Raw genomic sequence first — 20501 nt, forward strand, 5'->3', positions numbered from 1 at the left:
GTTCATATAACAGAATGAGATATCGCATTCCCGCGGACCGCCGGCTACACACGTCCTACATGGCTGACCGCAGACTTGTAGTTCTTAAACGATAAATGTTATAGTTACAATTATAGTAATTTTATATTAAAACCCTTCTTCATGTTTTCGTTGTAATAAAATTTGTAAAATTTTCAATCAAAAGTAGAGTTAATATAATAATAAGAAGAATAAAAATAACAATAATAAAAATAGAGTGACCAAAGTCTAAGATTTACGTGTATTTTGCATAGCTATTTTGATATGGAATGCCAGTTCATTTTGCATTGTTGTTTAACTGTGTGTTAGAATCGGGCCTCATTACAATAGACTGAAGTGCTTTTCTTTTTGTGAAGATTATTTCTTTTTGGAGAGATCGGAATATTATTTTTATTGTGCTTTCACTAAACGAAACTTATGTTTGTTGTGAAGGAGTTGCCGAAACTTGTGCCAATAAACGGCGTGGTCCAAAGAACGCCTGTGTCCACTCGCATTTACTGTATAACATATCTGTCCTATCTTACCCAAAATACAACAAGAGACACATAATTGCCACTAAAAGAAAGAAAACTTACCAAAATATGTGTGGAGCAAAAATAGCAATTTGCATTGCATTGTGAATACATAAATGTCTCACAACTACTTCTGCCACGTTTAGAGGAAATAACATGAGTATGGAACGGCGCTGCCCCCAAGCGGCCGGTGGGATTCGCTTAACTCTTAATGTCCATAAACGGCCTCATTGTAATCTGTTAGAGGCAATATGCGAGGGGGTCATTCTGTGCATGCGTTAATTGCGTCAAAAATTTTTACGTGATTAATTTCAATATAATAATAATAACGCCCGTTAACGCGATAATTTTGACAGCCCCAATATATACATATATAAATATATATGTATATATATACACTCACCGGCCACTTTATGTGGTACACCATGCTCGTAACGGGTTGGCCGTGGCGTTCCAACGATGCTCAATTGGTACCAAGGGGCCCAAGGAGTGCCAAGAAAATATTCCCCACTCCATTACACCACCACCACCAGTCTGAACCGTTGCTATAAGGCAGGATGGATCCATGCTTTCATGTTGTTGACGCCAAATTCTGACCCTACCATCCGAATGTCGCAGCAGAAATCGAGACTCATCAGAACAGGCAACGTTTTTCCAATCTTCTATTGTCCAATTTCGATGAGCTTGTGCAAATTGTAGCCTCAGTTTCCTTTTCTTAGCTGAAAGGAGTGGCAACCGGCGTGGTCTTCTGCTGCTGTAGCCCATCTGCCTCAAAGTTCGACGTACTGTGCGTTCAGAGATGCTCTTCTGCCTACCTTGGTTGTAACGGGTGGTTTTTTGAGTCACTGTTGCCTTTCTATCAGCTCGAACCAGTCTTGCCATTCTCCTCTGACCTCAGGCATCAAGAAGACATCCGCCCACAGGACTGCTGCTCACTAGATATTTTTTTCTTTTTCGGGCCATTCTCAGTAAACCCTAGAGATGTTTGTGCGTGAAAATCCAAGTAGATCAGCAGTTTCTGAAATACTCAGACCAGAGGTTGCGCTAGACTTTTTCGTTGTCTCTCATTTTGACTGACAGGGTCATAAAAATCCGGTCGTAATCTATTTTTACCCGTCACTTAAATTTTTAAAATGACTATATCTTGATGCAGTCACTATATGGATATACACAATAATACAATAATACTTTATAATTTAAAGTAACTAACATTAGTGCAGTCATGGATTACAGTAAGCAGGCCAGTGCTCTTTCCATATATATTTTTATTATATTATGTATACTGGACTGTCTCAGAAAATTAGAATACACAATATTCTAATTTTCTGAGACAGTCCTGTATATTGTTCTATGTAAAGGACGTCAGCCAAGGTCGGCCCCCCACATTTTTACCACGCCAAATCTGGTCCCCTTTGCAAAAAGTTTGGACACCCCTGCTTTAAATGGTGGATTAATGTACAGGACTGTCTCAGAAAATTAGAATATTGTGTATTCTAATTTTCTGAGACAGTCCAGTATACAGGATATATATATATATATATATATATATTTTTTTTTTTTTTTTTTCTTCTCCCAAGTGGGACCATGATCCTAATACATTTAATAATAATAAAATATTATATAATTCCATTATATATATCTATATATCTATCTATATCTATATATATATTTTAATTTATTATTATTAAATAATAATGCACGTTGATACGACGCACATAAAGGCAACTTCTTTTTTTTTTTTAATCGTTAGAAAGTTGTATGGACTTACAATCCGCTAGCTTGTTGTTTCCTGTTGTCTTCCGAAATACACCTGGGTGACGGCGCGTCAAGTGTTCGTTCATAGCCGACGTGCTACCGTGGTATGCGAGCTTAGCTTAGCAAAAAGAGTACACACAGTGGTGGCACCCTCCATATTTTCCTTGAAATAATTTCAGGCTCTGGCTAGTCTGGTCCGCTTTTTTGGCTTTATGCCGCTTTCACCGTGTTACCAATTCTGCCCTTCCTGGTAATTGGCGGTGTTTTGTTTTCAACTGCTCGCCGCAGTGAGGAGTGAACCGGCGATTCACTTGATTCGTTGACATCCTTCATCCTCCACTGCATCAGTCCCTCTTTTTTCACCTTTTTTATCAACACCATTGTCGTTTTGGGGCTTTTTGAAGAAACTTCGGACTAGGCATGTACCGGTATGAGATTTTCACGGTACGATAACCGTGAGCAAAAATACCGCGGTTTCACGGTATCACGGTATTCCAATTATAGCTCCAAAATTTTGAGATGTATGGGTTTAAAAAAAAAAAAAAAAAAAAAATTCCATTGAACAGGATTTTTTTTTCAAAACATATTTGCAAATTGGAACATGAATATAATGTGAAAATAAATAAATTAACAAAAAATAACAGGAAAATTAAAATAAATAGAACCTAGACTATACCCACAGCCACAGCTCAAGTTGCTCAATATTAGAGTAAGAACAAAATAATTGCTATAAAAAGTAAAAACACTTCTAAATAAAATTAAAAATATATACTGTATGACTTTTTTTGAGGGGGGAAGCTCAAGTGAAGTTTCGCCATTTTCAGCCACTGTGTCAACTCTAGTCTACATGATGCCATGCTTTGTGTTAAAAAGAACAAACAATTCGTAAGTTAATAAGTTAGTTAAAGATGTATAAGTTAGTTTTATAAATTAGTTGAAATGTAAATATTGTTGAGGAAAGGTTTCATCTAAATAAAAAAAAAAGTGAGGAGTGAGACCTCTTTTCACAATTAGCGATCTTTGACGCGATTCTTTTCCTTTCCCCCCTTCATTCAAGCTTGTTTCTCACTCAGCGGCTGTGAGACATAAAACCTCGACTAACATTCGTCTTTGTAAGTTTTAGTTAGTTTTTATATTGAATTTGAAAGGAAAATGTGTGTTTTGTTTTTGGTGAACTTTTTAAATGGTGCTACTGCTATCCTGTTGAACCTAATCACACGTGGAAAAATACAATTGTACAACGTTTTAAATGTATTCATTTGTATATTTCACCACGATTTGAGAGCTCAATAAATTGAAGAAAAGTACGCCTTGTGTTTGGAGGATGGTTTTGGGTTTGCTGGCTGTTTAGCAGAATAGCGTCACTCACACTCACGGCAACAAACGGGAAGGGGTGAGCACTGCCGAACCAAGCCACTTCGGCTGCATTTTGGCACATGAAAAATAGCGAATAATAAGGTATGACGGAAAATTTTAAGTGGTTTTGAAACCGCAACATTTTCACACCACGGTAAACCGTGAAACCGGTAACCGGCACATGTCTACTTCGGACACTCAGTTGCCTTGACATTTTTCCGAGTAAGGCCAACGACGTCACGCATCAAGAGAGACAATAGCTAATTAATATGCTCACTCGCCACCCTGTGGTCTGGGGTGTGAATTGCAACATGTCAAAATGACGGATGGACTTCAGTTTTTTCCGTCACCGTTTTAAAAAAACGGTCAACGACTGAAAATATTTGGTTAACGCAACCCCTGACTCAGACCAGCCCTTCTGGCGCCAACAACCATGCCACGTTCAAAGTCACTCAAATCACCATTCTTCTCCATACTGATGCTCGGTTTGAACTGCAGGAGATTGTCTTAAACCAGGGGTGTCCAAACTTTTTGCAAAGGGGGCCAGATTTGGTGTGATAAACATGTGGAGGGCTGACCTTGGCTGACGTCCTTTATGTTGAACAATATATTTAAGCAAACTTTAGCGAGCCATTATGTGTGTCACATTTGCTTTATTATTTTCTTTAAATTAGTAATTTCAACAATCTCGCAACTAGCCTTTGTGCCTAAGCTTTCGACTCTCAGGCTCTTGTGAAACACTGCTGCTGTAACATTAAACTAGCTTCAAGTTGCTTCAATTTCTCGCTACGTATCTTCCCTGTAATCTTGTCATACATGTCAGCGTGTCTTGTTTGGTAAAATCGCCATACATTGAACGCTTTAAAAACAGAAACTGTCTCTTTGCAAATGAAGCAAACACAGTTGTGTATTTTAGTGAAGAAAAAGTCCAATTTCCACCTATCCTTGAAGCGTCGCCATTTTAGAAAATTGTGAGTAAAAGGTCACACTGGGTAATATTGCTTAGAGTAATGTTGCTTTTTAATGGGTAAATAAGGAGCAGCATTTAGTGTGTAAGCTACCTCATATGCTAGTAGCAGTACTAATGACCAATTTATTAAAGTCTGTGTGCGGGCCAGACGTTATTGATTTTATGATAGAGGCTGGGGGCCGGATGAAATTTGACTACAGGCCGCATTTGGCCCCCGGGCCGGACTTTGGACATGCCTGTCTTAACCATGTCTAAATTCCTAAATACACTGAGTTGCCGCCATGTGATTGGCTGATTAGAAATTAAATGTTAACGAGCAGTTGGACATATAGGATAGATCTGTCTGTCCGTCCATCCACCCATACATAGATCGATATAACTGTCAACTTCTGAATTACTAGCCACTGTCGTGGCAACTGTCCCTTGAAAGGGTTAAATAAAAACAAAAGGGAAATACACAGCAACAAAATCAAAGCTTGATTTCTCAAGCAAGGGGGGCATAGTTACATGTTAGACATAGTACAGTACAAGGAGTTCTCGAACTATCTTGGATGCCCTTTGTTTTTTCAAAGACTGGCGGAACGCGTTGTGCGTTTGTGACAGTGCGTGCGGGAAATCACGCGTTTGCTCGGTTGGACGGCACCGCCATTCAGCCACACGAGCGTTGTCAGACAGACTCACACTTGCTTGTGTTCCGTGGCATCTGGTGAATAAGCGAAGCTGCTCTCTCCGAACTCTGGAAAGATGAAGACACCAAGCTTTCTTCTATGGGCGGCCATCGCGCTTGGCGTTTGGTCTTTTAATGGTGAGTCATAGTGAACCATATCAGGGACAGTGATTGGTGCAGTGGACAGCATTTGAAAAGTTGTCACGTAAGATCTTCAAACTAGTTCCGGTCTTTTTGTCCTATTTATTTAATCCTGCAAGGATATATATATAAAAAAAATAAAATAAAAAAATCATCGTGGATTCCGCATTTGATTGGAGGAACCTTTTTCTTTAATTTGATGTCCAACTAAGAAACATAGTACAAGTCCATCTGTATTCATTTTAATTATTTTGATTGAATTCTTGATTTTGTTCCCGATAAATGCTTTACCCCACCTGTACATGTTGCTGAAAAACGACCTTTACTTGCTGCGGGGCCTTTGTCCTCTAGTCTAGCACCTTCAGATATGGAGGATCAAAGCTTCCAAAATTAAAAAAGCAATTGAATATATAGAGGATTAATACCAAAACGACTATGAATACAAAGTTAAGGAATTAGATTCACTGCCAAAACTAAAAAAAAGAAATAATTGAATAAATAAAAGTTAAAACACAAATGACTCTGAATACAAAATTGAGGAATAAGATTAAAAGGTTGAAAATAAACATGGAAGTAAATACATGTACATGACTACATCAAAGTACATACTTTATATAGAAATAAATAAGATTTGAAAATTCACAAATAAATGAAAGCACTTTGCTCTCGAACATACAGAACAAAATGCTATTCAAATGAAGGGGCGAAATAAATGAATGTTTGCCTTTAGTTCAGTACCTCTCAAATCGTGTGTGTGTTTGGGTGGGGGCGCTGAGCCATGCCGGGGGTGGCGCATGTGACCTCGGGGGAAAAATACTTTTTTGCCGTATGAGAATGACGTGTACTTGCACACCCACTCAATAGGTGGCAGTGGCGCTCTCATTTTCAGAGTTCATATTCCATTTAGCACTAGACTGTTATTTGTCATGACCATACCATGTATTTAGCATTATTTTAGCGAAAAATACTTTGATAAAAAGAATATCGGGTAAAAATATTGGAGTAGAGCAATTGAAAGAATGACAGTTTGATGCTCTCTTCGTCGCATTTTCCTCATTATGAATAATTCCTCCTCAATGGGCTGAAGTCTAAATCAGATGACACCATTCTCCTGCCGACGTCATCCTCCTGTTGGGGACGCTAGAGCCCTATAATAGGCGTAGGCATGGCTATAGACCCTACCCACCGACGTCACAAAATCACGTGATCGCTGTATTGTTCCGCCCCCTTGTCCGTCATTTTGTGTCTGTATTATCAATGGTCTCAATTGATCGAGCAATTTATAATGCATTTCATGGAAGACCCGGTGCTTTCTCATGCCGTAAACTCACTGGATGCGTTGCATAAAAGGCGTTAAGTGGAAAAGCTTCAGTTTATCCATTCGCCTGATCCATATTTGATGCCTAAATCGATGTTTTTCGACCCGCTATCTTCGCCGTCTTAGCCTGACATCTGCTAGCTACCCTGATATTTAGAACTATCTTGTCCACACAAAATCAGCCTATTCTCACGAAAGTTTGAAAAACTTTAAGAGCTTGGAGGCTTATAAATACTTCGTTGCTGGTTGGGTGAAACAGGTCCTCGTCCACGAAAATACGGCAGGAATCTATTTTGTGCTTGGAAAGGTGAGTTACGAAATTTTCAATTCAAAATCTTTTGTTCTTGCTAACATCCACTGTCAAGTCTAATGTTTTTCATGTCATTTGTCAATGGAGCTAGGGCTTTTAATGTTTATATGGTTTAGCGATAGCACTCTCACTACATACATACGTGTATGTCGTCGGCGATTAGCCTAGCAATGATCTTAATTGTGGTTGTCAGCCCAAAACCCTCTAAATATATATTAAATGCATCTTACCAGATATAAAATGACTACTACATAATCTGTGGTAATCGTTTGGAGCCCAGGTTTCTCGTCGAATTGCAGCAGCCCATCTCGCTCTCCTCTCCGGGGTCTCTCGGAATCCGGTAGAACTTCAAGTCTCTCCGTCTATCTTCTCTGTTATTGCAACCGACCGCCACACACGCCTTCACCATTTTGATTATTAATGTTAACGAGCAGAAAAACGCCGTAAATAGGAGGAATGTATGTAGCCGTAACAGGTAAACACGATGTGTTGACGGACAATTGGGCGGCACCAGTCAGGAGGGCGCAGTTGTGACGTCACGTGGGTAGGGTCTATACCGCAGATGAAAAGACTAATTTCTTCTCATCTGCGCTTTGCCAATTTGTTGTATATAGCCGAATCGTCTCAGAATATGATTCCACTTCACATAATAATTGAGAGACAGCGAGAACCAAAAGTGGTATTTGCCATGTGGCAAAAATGTTTTGCCATGTGGCATTTTTTTTTGCCATGTGGCAAAATGGTTTTGCCATGTGGCAATTTTTTTTGCCATGTGGCAAAAATGTTTTGCCATGTGGCATTTTTTTTTTGCCATGTGGCGATTTTTTTTGCCATGTGGCAATTTTTTTTGCCATGTGGCAAAATGTTTTTGCCATGTGGCATTTTTTTTTGCCATGTGGCAAAATGTTTTTGCCATGTGGCATTTTTTTTTTTTGCCATGTGGCAATTTTTTTTTACCATGTGGCAAAATTGATTTTGCCATGGGGCATTTATTTGGGGTATGTGGCAAAATGCATTTCGGTTTGTGGGGGGTTTATGGTATTTTGGGGGGTATATGGCTGTTTTGCAGGCCATACAAGTCCATGCCATTGACGGCTATGCACGTCCAAATTCTATTTTCATTTTAAATGGCAGAAAAACAATTTGGACGTGCATAGCCGTCAATGGCAGAGCCTTACTTGGGGTTCCAGTTGAATGCCGATATGCTCTAATATAAAGTGTACGGTCAAAAAACACAGCCACAGATGCTTTTCTGCCATTTAAAGTGAAAATACAATTTGGACGTGAACAAACCGAAATGCATTTTGCCACATACCCCAAATAAATGCTACATGGCAAAATCCATTTTGCCACATGGCAAAAATATTTTGCCACATGGCAAAAAAAATTGGCACATGGCAAAAAAAAATTGCCACATGGCAAAAAAAAATTGCCACATGGCAAAAAAAATTGCCACATGACAAAAACATTTTGCCACATGGCAAAAAAAATTGCCACATGGCAAAAACATTTTGCCACATGGCAAAAAAAATGCCACATGGCAAAAAAAAATTGCCACATGGCAAAAACATTTTGCCACATGGCAAAAAAAATTGCCAAATGGCAAAAACATTTTGCCACATGGCAAAAACCACTTTTGGTTTTTGGCCCTGCTGGAATAATTGATAATTAATAGTTAAAAGTAATAGATTAATAGTTGACTATTTAAGAATTTTTTTATCCTGTCGTACGCACTGTAACTGTTTTCTGTTACAGACAATGTTAATATAATTATATTTCCGTCTAAGTTGTATTATATTACTCCCCCCCCCCCCCCCCCCCCATAATATAAAAAAGGACAATGTTATGCAGAGGTGTACTTATAATAAATAGGTTTCGAGACAAATGGTACTACAGTGTACAGTGGCGTGGGGGGGTATGCGAAATGTTTACGTCTTCGTAGGGGGGGGCGTAACAGAAAATAATACAGAATAGGGCTGAACGATTTTGGAAAAAAGTTACAATGCGACTTTTTGTGGGTTTGCGATATATTGCGATACATATTGCAATATTAAAACTAAAAGAATTTTCACTAGATGACTTGAATAGCTTTGTTGGGGAAGACTTTGATTGACTCACCATGACCACATTGTATTCATATAATACAATTTACTCCAGGCGAAGGGGCTTCATCTGTGAATTATGGAGATTGATGTATGTAAAAGGGATCCAGAAGGCCACGTCGTAACACTTGCTGCTTTCATGAAGCAAAAAAAAAAGTTCAAAAACTTCTGTTCAAAAACAATTGCACGTCCTGCGATAGGACTATTGCGCATGCACATATCGCGATGGCGATGTTCAAACGATCTATTGTGCAGGCCTAATACAGAAGCACTCCTTTAGTTGAACTGTTCGCCTTTTGGTTGGTTTTGTAGATGCTAATGTTGCATAGATGCCAACGGCTAGCACTATGCTAAAGTGGACGTTATTAAAAATAAGAAAATAACTTGAACGGTATTTACTTAGGGTATTCACTTGTATTCAGGCCGGATTGCAACTGTGCATGCGCAAACCGACGCGAAAACACAATGCTTTTAAATGCTGAATCAGTTTTAATATACAAGTGTAGAGCATAAACTCAAAACTATATTCACATCTGCAAATACAGTGCTCTGAAGCCTTTGTACATTGTTACAGTAACACTGCTTCTTCAAGGACCAGCCTCTTTTTTTTTTTTTTTCTTATAATCTTTTTTAGTTAATCTGTGCCTCTTTGTAAAACATTTGAGAAACATTGTGTGTTATAACAAAGTCAGCAAGGTTTAAATAGTTTTTCCTTTCAATTATATCAGCGTGAATGGTCTGGGCTTGCCCAAGGTTTAGTTGTTATTAAATAGTGTGATGGGGTCTTTTTTTATGTGTGCACATTTGTTGCTTGGACCGGGGTATACCTGACATGCCCGACCGGTTTAGAAAAAAATGTATTTCTATAGTCAAATCTATTACATACATTTCTATACCTGCCATCAACGCAACGAAGTGACGTCGATTTGTGCAGCAGCAATCTGTCGTGATCTGGTCGGCTGTCACAATCGGGTAGTGACCATCCCTAGTGCTAGTGCCGTTGGCTCTTGACCTCGTAAACGCAGTGCCGCGCATTCGCTTTGCTCCGGAGGCTTTAATGACTCAACACACAACTGCAGAGTCTGAGGCATAAGCGGAGCCGAAAAGTGCCATTGCATCAGGGGTCGCGTTAACCCAATATTTTCCGTCGTTGACCGTTTTTTTTAAAACGGTGACGGAAAAAACTGAAGTCCATCTGTCATTTTGACAGGTTGCAATTCACACCCCAGACCACAGGGTGGCGAGTGAGCATATTAATTAGCTATCGGTTCTTGTCTCGTGACGTTTCTGGCGCAATGCATTGTTGGTTTTCCTGTATTGCACAACAACAACAAGCCCGCGACGTGATCCTTTGCCAGGCATCCATTCTGCGTAGTAATCGTTGAAAATGGTACACTCGTGTTGTGTGAAAGACTGCCATTCTTGGTCCCATGATAGAAACGAATGCAAAAAAGATGGGATACGTTTTTTTTAGCATTCCCGCCTGGAAGAGAAAATATGGAACTCAGATGGGTTGACCAAGAGGCTTCGAATGGTTGCAGCGGTGAGAAGAAAGGCCATCGCTTTTCATTCATCAACTGAAAACATGTCGGTCTTTTCCCTACATTTCCATAAAGGTAAGTAACTGGAAGTGTTAATGTTCTTCGGATGCTGATACTGACTGCATTTAAACGCTTATAGCGTGTGGTTGTGTTGTTTACTTTGGCAAACCACGCTAGTGTCTAAGAGAGGCTAACTGTAGCCCTACTGGCTAACTATGCATAAGCCACAGGCGTTCACCGTATGGTACTAGTACCCCAAAAATAATTCAAAGGTAACAAAGTAAGGGTAGTAATGAAGATGTAACAGCACACCATGAATGATTACAAGTATGGGAGATGTGTTAGAAAAAAATCTCTTAATGCATGACGTCGTTGGCCTTACTCGGAAAAATGTCAAGGCAACTGAGTGTCCAAAGTTTCTTCAAAAAGCCCCAAAGCGACGATGGTGTTGATAAAAGAGGTGAAAAAAAAGAGTGTGGCCGTAGAGCGCGGATTCAGCCTCCAGAACTGCGTCAAAACGGCCATGAGAAGTCGTCTGTCCGAGGCAAAAGTCCAAAACCTCATGACAATAGCCTCTGCAGCAATCCCACTTGAGACATTTGATTATGCACAAGCGGGCACGCAATTCAAGTCCATGGGCACCAGGAGGAAGGTGTGAGACTGCGTTCAGGCCACAGCAGGTGAACTGTAAATGTCATTGTTCCATATGTAGCCTACCTACTGGGGCCGCAGTCAGCTGTTTTTGTCACTGCGGAGAAAAAGTTACATATTCATCTGCTTGATGTGTGATGGCACGGTGTGGATTCTCTGTTAAGCTTGTTCGGAGAGAATATTGTTAAGAATATTAATTAAAAATGAATGAAAACTACATACTATTGAATATGTCATTATTATCATTTAAAAAATTTAAGTGACGGGTAAAAATAGATTATGACCGGATTTTTATGACCCTGTCAGTCAAAATGACAGACAAAGAAAAAGTCTAGCGCAACCTCTGCATTGCATATATGATTTTCATATTTAGTCTCCCGTTAAAATGTTGTCGATAAAAGATGTAAAGCAACAAAACAAACGGCAAAAAATGAATGAAATGAACAAAAAAAGCTATTTTTATATCAGGTGAAAATTATTTTTCGAACAGATCATGTGACTAGCACCATAGACGGTCATTTGCTTGGCTTAGCCAAAACCACCCGAGGACCAAAGAGGCGAGACGGATATACGTAATTTTTTTCTAACCTAAGCTTTCAAAAGGGACAATTACTATGGAGAAAGAACCAAGGATTGAAAATGTGGACCATGAAACGCTAGAGACCAATGTCAAAATGGTGAGCGGAGTTTGAATTTGGCCCACTAGAGACGCTAATTGTACAACAGCCACCACCGATGTCTTGCCAATGTAGTTACCCCCGTCAAAAATTGTATCCCCTGGCCGCTGGAGCGCACGCATACACACACTTATACCCCCCCCCCCCACACACACACACACACACCTACACACACATTAGTTACTGTATGTCAACTTAAACAATTAATTGAAGCAAGAAAAGAACCACAGTTATATATGTATTTTGGACATCTACGTTTATTAAACCGGAGAAACTCCAAACAGGACTTGAATTATCGTCAGGGGTCCACATATTTTTTTTTTTACCCAGGTTCTCAGAGGAGGACCTGAAGATGAAAATTGGTCCTCATTGAGCTTGAGAGCCGACCCGCCTGATCCGATAAAATTATGACAAGCTTTACTTAGAGCCAATTAACTTTAAGTAATTATATTAACAATTAATGCTTGATTAACATCAACTGTTGTGTAACGATGTAACGAAATAAACATAAAAGCACCGATCCAAAATAAAGGGAATTATGCGGCTCCCACATGAACTCCAAGCCTTTGTAAAAGTGGGATGTCCTCCTCATGAGACCTCATTGAACGTGCATGTTTAGCTTTGTAAAATGCGAGCAAAAACACGTTTGTCAGTGCATGGCACTGTTCTTCATGACCTTTATTCCGCCACTTGTCAATAGGGCGAGTGGGGTCCTGTCTGACATTGATAGTTTGCTTAATTGCCACATGCTCTTGTTTTTTTCGTGCTTTTCAAAGTTTGGATGGCTGAAATTCTCTGACCCTACATAAAATGCGCTGCTCTTATCAGCGACCTTGGGATTCTCACGGCACATTTTGTACCGCATTTCCGTGCGAGCATCATTTACTTCTAGCCATGGTACCTCCTGCAGCCACTTTTCAGCAAAAGTCCTTTTTTTTCGGTAGCTCCGGTGTCGTCTCGGTCGTCTGACTTTTGACCGGGGTGGGGGAACACGGAAATAATTACCCAGTGGGGCCTGCCTCTTCGACATTTTGAGAAGTTATTTTCTCATGTCCGCCGCAAATACAGTGGTCAGCCATCGGTACGCAAAAGCGTATGGAAGCCGTTGAGGGCCTGCGCGTTTGTCTACGTCCAGTATGCATGCGGACCACTTATGTGCACCCCTGATTATAGTAACAGTTATAGGTCATCCTACGAGTAAAACAGTGAAACAATGGCTTTTTTCCCCCTTCAGTATGTATGTGACGTTGTGCGACAGAAAAAGTTGTTGGGTTTTTTTGTTTCTTTTTCATGGATGGGCCATGTTTTAAAACCCCATTGATTACATCACCAAAACAGGAAAATAAGCAAAGCAGTGCAGCGAAATGGCTCCGCCCAGGGTATACAATTTTTGACGTTGGAACGACACCGGCTGTCGTACCATATTCAATGGATGACGATCTTGGCGAAAAGTATAGCTGTCCTAAGCAGCCTTATTTAGAATTCCCCTCAAGAATTATGATGGGGGGACGCTAATAAGACGCTAATTTTCAACTTATTATTAGGAATATTCTTGGATGTTAATTTTATTGTTGACACTGCGTTTCGGGGTCATCAACATGTTGTGCCCCCCGTGCCCCAAAAGTCAAACTCCGCCTATGGTCTCAGGGTGCAGTCAAACAATCGGCAAAAGCTTTAATGAATGAGGCACACACGTTTAAGGATCTGACTCCAATACGTATCTCACGTTTTACGATCTCGTGGGCGTTTAACCATTGAAGCCATTGGTGAACATTTTTGGGGTTGTCTGTGACTTCCTCTAATTTGATTATCAAAGGCTTGAGGAGACTAAGAAGTGGAAATGTTACACCGACAAGAATTGAGATAACTGGGCTTACTTTTGCGAAGCCAAATGGTATACATAAAACTAATCAGAATGTGTTTGCATGATTGATATGAATGAGGATACATCAAGGGCTACATTAAGCATACACATGTACATATAAAAGTGAGTACATACCACCGCTAATGCTAATTGTCGTCTGCAACAGCTGGCATTTGCTCCTCGTTGGATTTGGTGATAACTAGCTTGTTACCAGTTTTGTGCTTTTTTTATTCTACTTGGATGTGTACAGGCAGGCATTAGCAAGTTGATCGCTGTACTCGATTGTCCATTGGCCAATAGATGATTAGTTGAACACATTTAGGACCGCTCTCTCATTTGAATAACATTTTTTCCTTCTGTATGATGAAGATAAAATCCATCAATACGAGAGCAGAGCGCTTTTATTGATATTTAAACTGTGTGTATTTCCAAATTTCTGTTTTTATCTTTCATTTCTCATTTTGAAATCTTATCTATTTTGGTATTCATTTTTATTTTTGATTGATTCATTTAGTTTAATTTTGGCAGCTTTGGCCCTCCATATTCAGAGGGCAGCGCTTGGAACGGCAGCCTCAGAGCTTTCGCGCACCACAAGTGACAAGTTATGGGCAAATTCACCAAAAAGACCCCAAAGGCCTTCAACAAACTGTTGACGTCAAAATGTTGATGAACAGTAAATTAATTACATTTTAGAAATCATTTTTGAAAGTAAAACTCAATTAGTCACTTTAATGAATTTTAAAAAAAAAGAAAAGAAAAAAACCTTGAGGACTGCACTAAAATGATCATTATCAAACTTGCTGTATCTGCATTCTTTTTGCAATAGGATTGCTATGTGAGGAGGACGAGCACTGTCCGTCAGGATGGCATGAGTTCAACGGCAATTGTTACTACTTTTCCAAAGATGGGGAGGAAAAAGCGTGGAATTTGGCCAAAGATGACTGTTCAACCAAGGGAGGCCACCTGGCCATCATCCGCAATGTCGAGGAGGCGGTAAGTAAGGCCCCCTGCCTCGCTCTGTCCTAATAAATTGTGCGCGGTGCCATTTCTTGTAGGAATGGCTGGGATCTCAAATCAACAAAACTTATAACACAAGATACAACTACTGGATCGGCTTGACGGACAACTTTGTTGACGGAGAGTGGAAGTGGATCGACGGGACTTCTTTGAACAAAAGGCTAGCTTACCCGCACACCCTAACTGATAAAGTATTTTTAGTTACGCCTAACAATTTGGTAAAATATAAAAGCTCTTGCTTTGTAAATGCGACTGACACAGCCCGAAAAAGCATTTATTTAGTACACAGGAGCGGATGCTATTTGGCGGGATTTCTGTGTGAAAGCTGCTTCTGTGTAGGAACTGGCAGCCAGGTCAGCCTAACCACTTATACGGAGATCGGGACTGCGGTGCGACGAGGGGCTGGAACGGTCGCTGGAAGAGGGCCTTGAATTTTGAATGCTTCGTGGTTCGTCCCTACATCTGCAAGCGTTGCCAAGGTGAGTCTTCAGATTGTTGGTGCCTTCTGTTAGCACGTAACTACATTGAAATGACTCCAGCAGAGGTTGCGCTAGACTTTTTCGTTGTCTGTCATTTTGACTCACAGGGTCATAAAAATCCGGTCATAATCTATTTTTACCAGTCACTTAAATTTTTAAAATGATGATAATGACATTGTGGTGACCCTTTGTTTGGCATAATTCACCTTCCGTACTTGTGTGTCCATTTGGCCGAGCACGTTACCGGCTACGACACAGTCACGCGACAGAGACATTTCAGAGCCGCGCGCGTTCCGGCGTGAATAGAGAGTTCACAGAGAGCAGCAGAGCTACAGCGGTTGGACACAGCAGTTCGAGCTAACAAGACTCTTAACATTGCATACCACTTCAACAGTATTTGGTAGTGATGGCCAAATGAAGCCTCATGAAGCAATGAAGCTTTGCAGCCAATCGGTTTGCACATGTAGCAAAGCTTCATTGTGCTTCATTTACTCTATGGCGCCATCAAGTGGTCTACATTAAGCCCAAGTGGTCAACATTGTTAAGAATTCAATGGTTATTTGATTATGACAAAAATATGAATGTGCTTATGTTAGTAATTTAGTATGTGAACAAAATACAACAAGTGCTAAGGATAACTTGTTATTCATTTTTGTTGAGAAATAATAGCTTTCCCACAGTGGCTGGCTTTATACGGTTTCTTTTTTTGGACAATATTTCACCAGCTTTAGAAAATATTCTTTCACAAGGCACAGATGAAGCTGGGGTGCAGATGTATGTGCGTGCCAGTTTATATAAATTTGGGTAGGTATTCTTTTGTGCCTCCCAGTACACTAATGGATTGTTCATTCTGTTGATGTTTGGTTCAAATAGGTACACACACTCACATTTATATTAATGTAGTTCTTCTCCCTTACCTTATTGAAAGCAATCAAAAGAAAATGTTCCCATACATGGGAGGGTCGTTTTTTTTTTGCGCAGTTTCCATCGCAAGCAAAGAACAAGGCTCGAAAAAAGATTGCACTGTTGCGCACAGATCATGTAACAAGTACAGGAGCCCGAAATGCACAAAATGTGAGATAACAGGCGATCGCCATTGCGTTTTGCAACCACTTTATACCGTAGTCTGTAGCCTACTGTGTTTGCAATGCGCGCCGAATGTCGGATCACTTCCGAAGCGGACACCAGATTCAGCCGGCCGGCGAGGCTTCTCACGACACCATTTCCGGGTTCTGCCGAAATGACGCGTGCCTCGCTACAAGCTTCGTGGAAACACCCTCCCATTACTCGACACAAGCTTCAGAAACCTCGACCCATTTCGTCACATCACTAGTATTTAATTTTCATTCAAATTAATATTCTGTCCGAACAAGCTTAACAGAGAATCCACACCGTGCCATCAAGCAGATGAATATGTAACTTTTTCTCCGCAGTGACAAAAACAGCTGACTGTGGCCCAGGTAGGTATGGAACAATGAAATTAATAGTTCACCTGCAGTGGCCTGAACGCAGTCTTCCTCCTGGTGCGCATGGACTTGAATTGCGTGCCCGCTTGTGCAGTCCCTGTTTTTTCACCTCTTTTATCAACACCATCGTCGTTTTGGGGCTTTTTGAAGAAACTTCGGACACTCAGTTACCTTGACATTTTTCAGAGTAAAGCCAACACCGTCATGCATCAAGAGAGACAATAGCTAATTAATATGCCCACTCGCCACCCTGTGGTCTGGGGTGTGAATTGCAACCTGTCAAAATGACGGATGGACTTCAGTTTTTTCCGTCACCGTTTTAAAAAATCGGTCAACGACGGAAAATATTCGGTTAACGCGACCCCTGCCAGGGGTACTACTACGGGATCGGTTCCCGAGACCAGGAAACGAGGTTTCAAATGGTCAGCGCTCAACCCAAATGTGACTGTCATGTACAGTAGGAGCAACTTGAATGCAGCCCACCCGTGGAGCGTCAAGCGCAAGACCCAATAGGAAGGCAGATTGAAAGCCGGCTAATTTGCATTGTGTGTTACTCAAGTAATAGTGGCGTCACTTCAAAATAGTATTAATCAAGCATAAGTAATACTAGTCATTCAAAGCATTGACACCAATATTGATTGAAAAGAGTACTCAAGTAATGAGTGACATTGTGAGTAACTGCTGGCAACATCTGATATGTTTTAAACACAGGTACAGTGGTATGAAATGTGAATTTCTCACATTTCTGCATAAAATCCCCGTCAAATGTTATCTGATCCTTATCAAAATAACACAGATGAAAAAAGTGTCTGCTTTAACTAAAAACACCTAAACACGTATAGGTTTTCATATTTTAATGAGGATAGTATGCAAACAATGACAGAAGGGGGGGAAATAAGTACGGGAACCATCACAATCACATTAAATAATTTGATTTTTAGAGATGGTTTTGTATCCTTTCCCAGCTTCATACAAATCGACAATCCTTGATCGCAGGTCTTCAGACAACTCTTTTGGCCGAGCCATGATGCACATCAGACAATGTTTTTTCATCAAGACAATTCTTCCAGGTGTGTGTTTTATAGTGGGCAGGGCAGCTTTAAGCCGCTCAACAGTGACTGGGCACACACAAATGACTTGTTTGGTAAAAATGGGTTTCAATTGCTCTTTAAGTCTCCATAGGCAGAGGGTTCTTTTACCTATTTTTCCCCCTTCTGTCATTATTTGCATGCTATTCTCATTAAAATATGAAAACCCAGGAATGTTAGGGTGGTTTGAGTTCAAGCAGACGCTGTTTTTACATCTTTGTTATTTTGACAAAGGTCAGATCACATCTGGTGGGGATTTTATGCAGAAATTCCAAAAGTTTCAGATATTTTTTCATACCACTCTTATTATCATCTTGTACCATGACCTTTTACATGACCATATGAGGCCAAAAATAAAAACGCAAAAATAGAATCTTGAGGATGACTCTTATTATTATTGTTGTGACATCAGCAAGGAAGTCGCCAGCTTCTTCAGGTTTTTTAATTATGTAATTTCAAAAGGTGCAACACAGCAGGGCTACTGTGCGCCGCAGCCGACGCCAACAACAACAACATGGAAAGAAAGTGAAAACTACCGCCACATTAGAACCCAATTCGTTACACTATTATTATTCTGAATTGTATTTATAATACATTTATTTTGCTATGTGCAATTGCTAATCGCAATTCTACCTGCAGTATTATGAATTTGGGGTAGGTTTTTGGGCTGTGGCACGAATTACAGCGTATTCTTACGGAGAAAATCCCGCTCGACATATGACCATTTCAACATACAAACAAGGTCCTGGAATGAATAAATCCGTATGTAGAGCTGTACTGGGTTCCCCACCTCCCGTTGCCGGAATTCCGTACACCCCACCCTGCCTAATCACGACCTCCTCTTTCTCTTTGGTTACCAGAACCCCCACATGTAAATTACCATAGCACCACTATATTCTTAGGTTGCATAGGTGTTTAATCATGTTATTTTTTGTTCTTTTTGTCCACCCAAGATTCCATTCTTTTCCTTAATAAATAGAAAATAATGAACAACCACAATGGGAGTATTATCAAATGTGGCACATTAAACTGTTCAGACCATAAGGAGACTCAGATTCCCAGTGTCTCAGCAGCCTGAACAGGGCATGTTCAAAAAAATAAAAAACGGAATAAATGGAACGCGTTGCTACCCACCTCTGTCACACATACCTGAAATCTCTGTTCCTCGTTTTCCTGACTGACTTATCCTTTTGTTTGTTCTCCAAAAACCAGATGGCGATGAGATTGTGTACAATGGCATCAAAGGCACCTGCAATCTTCAACTGGCCGTGTACCCGGTGAGTTGAGGATTGAAAGCAGAATTGTTGCCCACAGCGTGCAGCACTTGGTTCATACCACACTGCCTTTACGTGTACGCAGAAAGTTTTAGAAGTGCTGCTTGAGGAGCGTCTGCGCCCGGGCCGCATCATTGTCATCCAAGGACATGTCCCTCAGAATGCAACTAAGTACTTGTCCACATCCCACTCAAACGCGTGTTGTGGCTCACTGTTAACATGGCCACTTGTTTGCATTGCAGATTTATCATCCACCTGTCCTTGGGCCACGGTAAAGACACCCCGGTCCGCATAGAAGTGGATTTCAAAGATGGGGACCTTGAACTGTTGACCCGCGTTGGTAGTCATGTTGGCGGAGAATATGTCAACGAGTTCATCAAGGATGATTACTTCCCCTTTGTAGCCGGAAGTGAATTTGAGGTCATTGTCATTTTACACACGCATCCATTAAAAAAATGTGGTTGGTCAGGGCTTCTTCCTGTGTCTGCTGCAGCCTTCTCGGGAGCAATGATAGTGCATTCTCTTTCAGATGACCATCGAGTGCCGCAAAGACATTTTCCTCTTGACCGTCGGTGACAACTACAACGTGCAATACAACAATGTTGGTTATGAACTGCGCGACATCCACAGGCTGTTGGTGGAGAGAGATGTGACGGTCACCGCTGTCAGGTTGATTTGAGGCAAAAATGGAGGTGCTACTTCCTGTCGGGATGTCGACGAAGTGACAACGCTTAACCTAAAATTAAACCTAACCCTTGTGTTTGCAAAAATCTATGATGTAACATCAGATTATTTGAATTTTTGACAGTTTTGACTACACGGCAGCATGTGTAACGAACTGCATTTATATTAAGGCTCCAGTTTTTGGATGAATTTAACAGTCTTGTCAAACATCAAAATGAGTCGAATGGTTCCACTTCTATTAGGGCTTTCTCACACGATCAAAATAAAGGAATGTGTATAATCTCATTCAGTTTGTTTGAAATCCGCATTATTAACTTTTGTCAGTTGAGATAGAGATCCACATTAGCGGGTGACTGGACAACCAACTAGTCTTACTGGGGTACACTGACAATAATAGTTTACCTCCCCACACTGGATTGTGTTCTGTTGAGAGCTGCTTAGGCGTTGAGAATAGTTAATCTGAGGAAGATAGTTTGCCACAGGGGGCTCTTTTGATGATGATTTGTCGTGTAAGGAATGCTAGTGGACAGGAAATGGTTTTGGGGCAACAGCGACAACAAAAGAACCGCAGGAATATTAATACATACGCTACCGATCTCGATACGACTGCT

At 40.6% G+C, this 20501-nt stretch overlaps 1 protein-coding gene across 1 annotated transcript; it reads left to right on the top strand.

Moving 5' to 3' along the window:
- Positions 1 to 5140: 5140 nt before the first annotated feature.
- Positions 5141 to 20175, top strand: LOC130916132 (brevican core protein-like). Its single transcript, XM_057836639.1, has 8 exons — positions 5141 to 5416; positions 14709 to 14875; positions 14938 to 15059; positions 15239 to 15378; positions 19145 to 19209; positions 19292 to 19377; positions 19449 to 19626; positions 19736 to 20175. Exons 1-8 carry the CDS (start codon positions 5356 to 5358, stop codon positions 19883 to 19885), a joined length of 969 nt encoding a protein of 322 aa, XP_057692622.1. The 5' UTR covers positions 5141 to 5355; the 3' UTR covers positions 19886 to 20175.
- Positions 20176 to 20501: the final 326 nt, after the last annotated feature.

Source organism: Corythoichthys intestinalis, chromosome 1 (assembly GCF_030265065.1).
Source record: "Corythoichthys intestinalis isolate RoL2023-P3 chromosome 1, ASM3026506v1, whole genome shotgun sequence".
Taxonomy (NCBI): Eukaryota; Metazoa; Chordata; class Actinopteri; order Syngnathiformes; family Syngnathidae; genus Corythoichthys; species Corythoichthys intestinalis.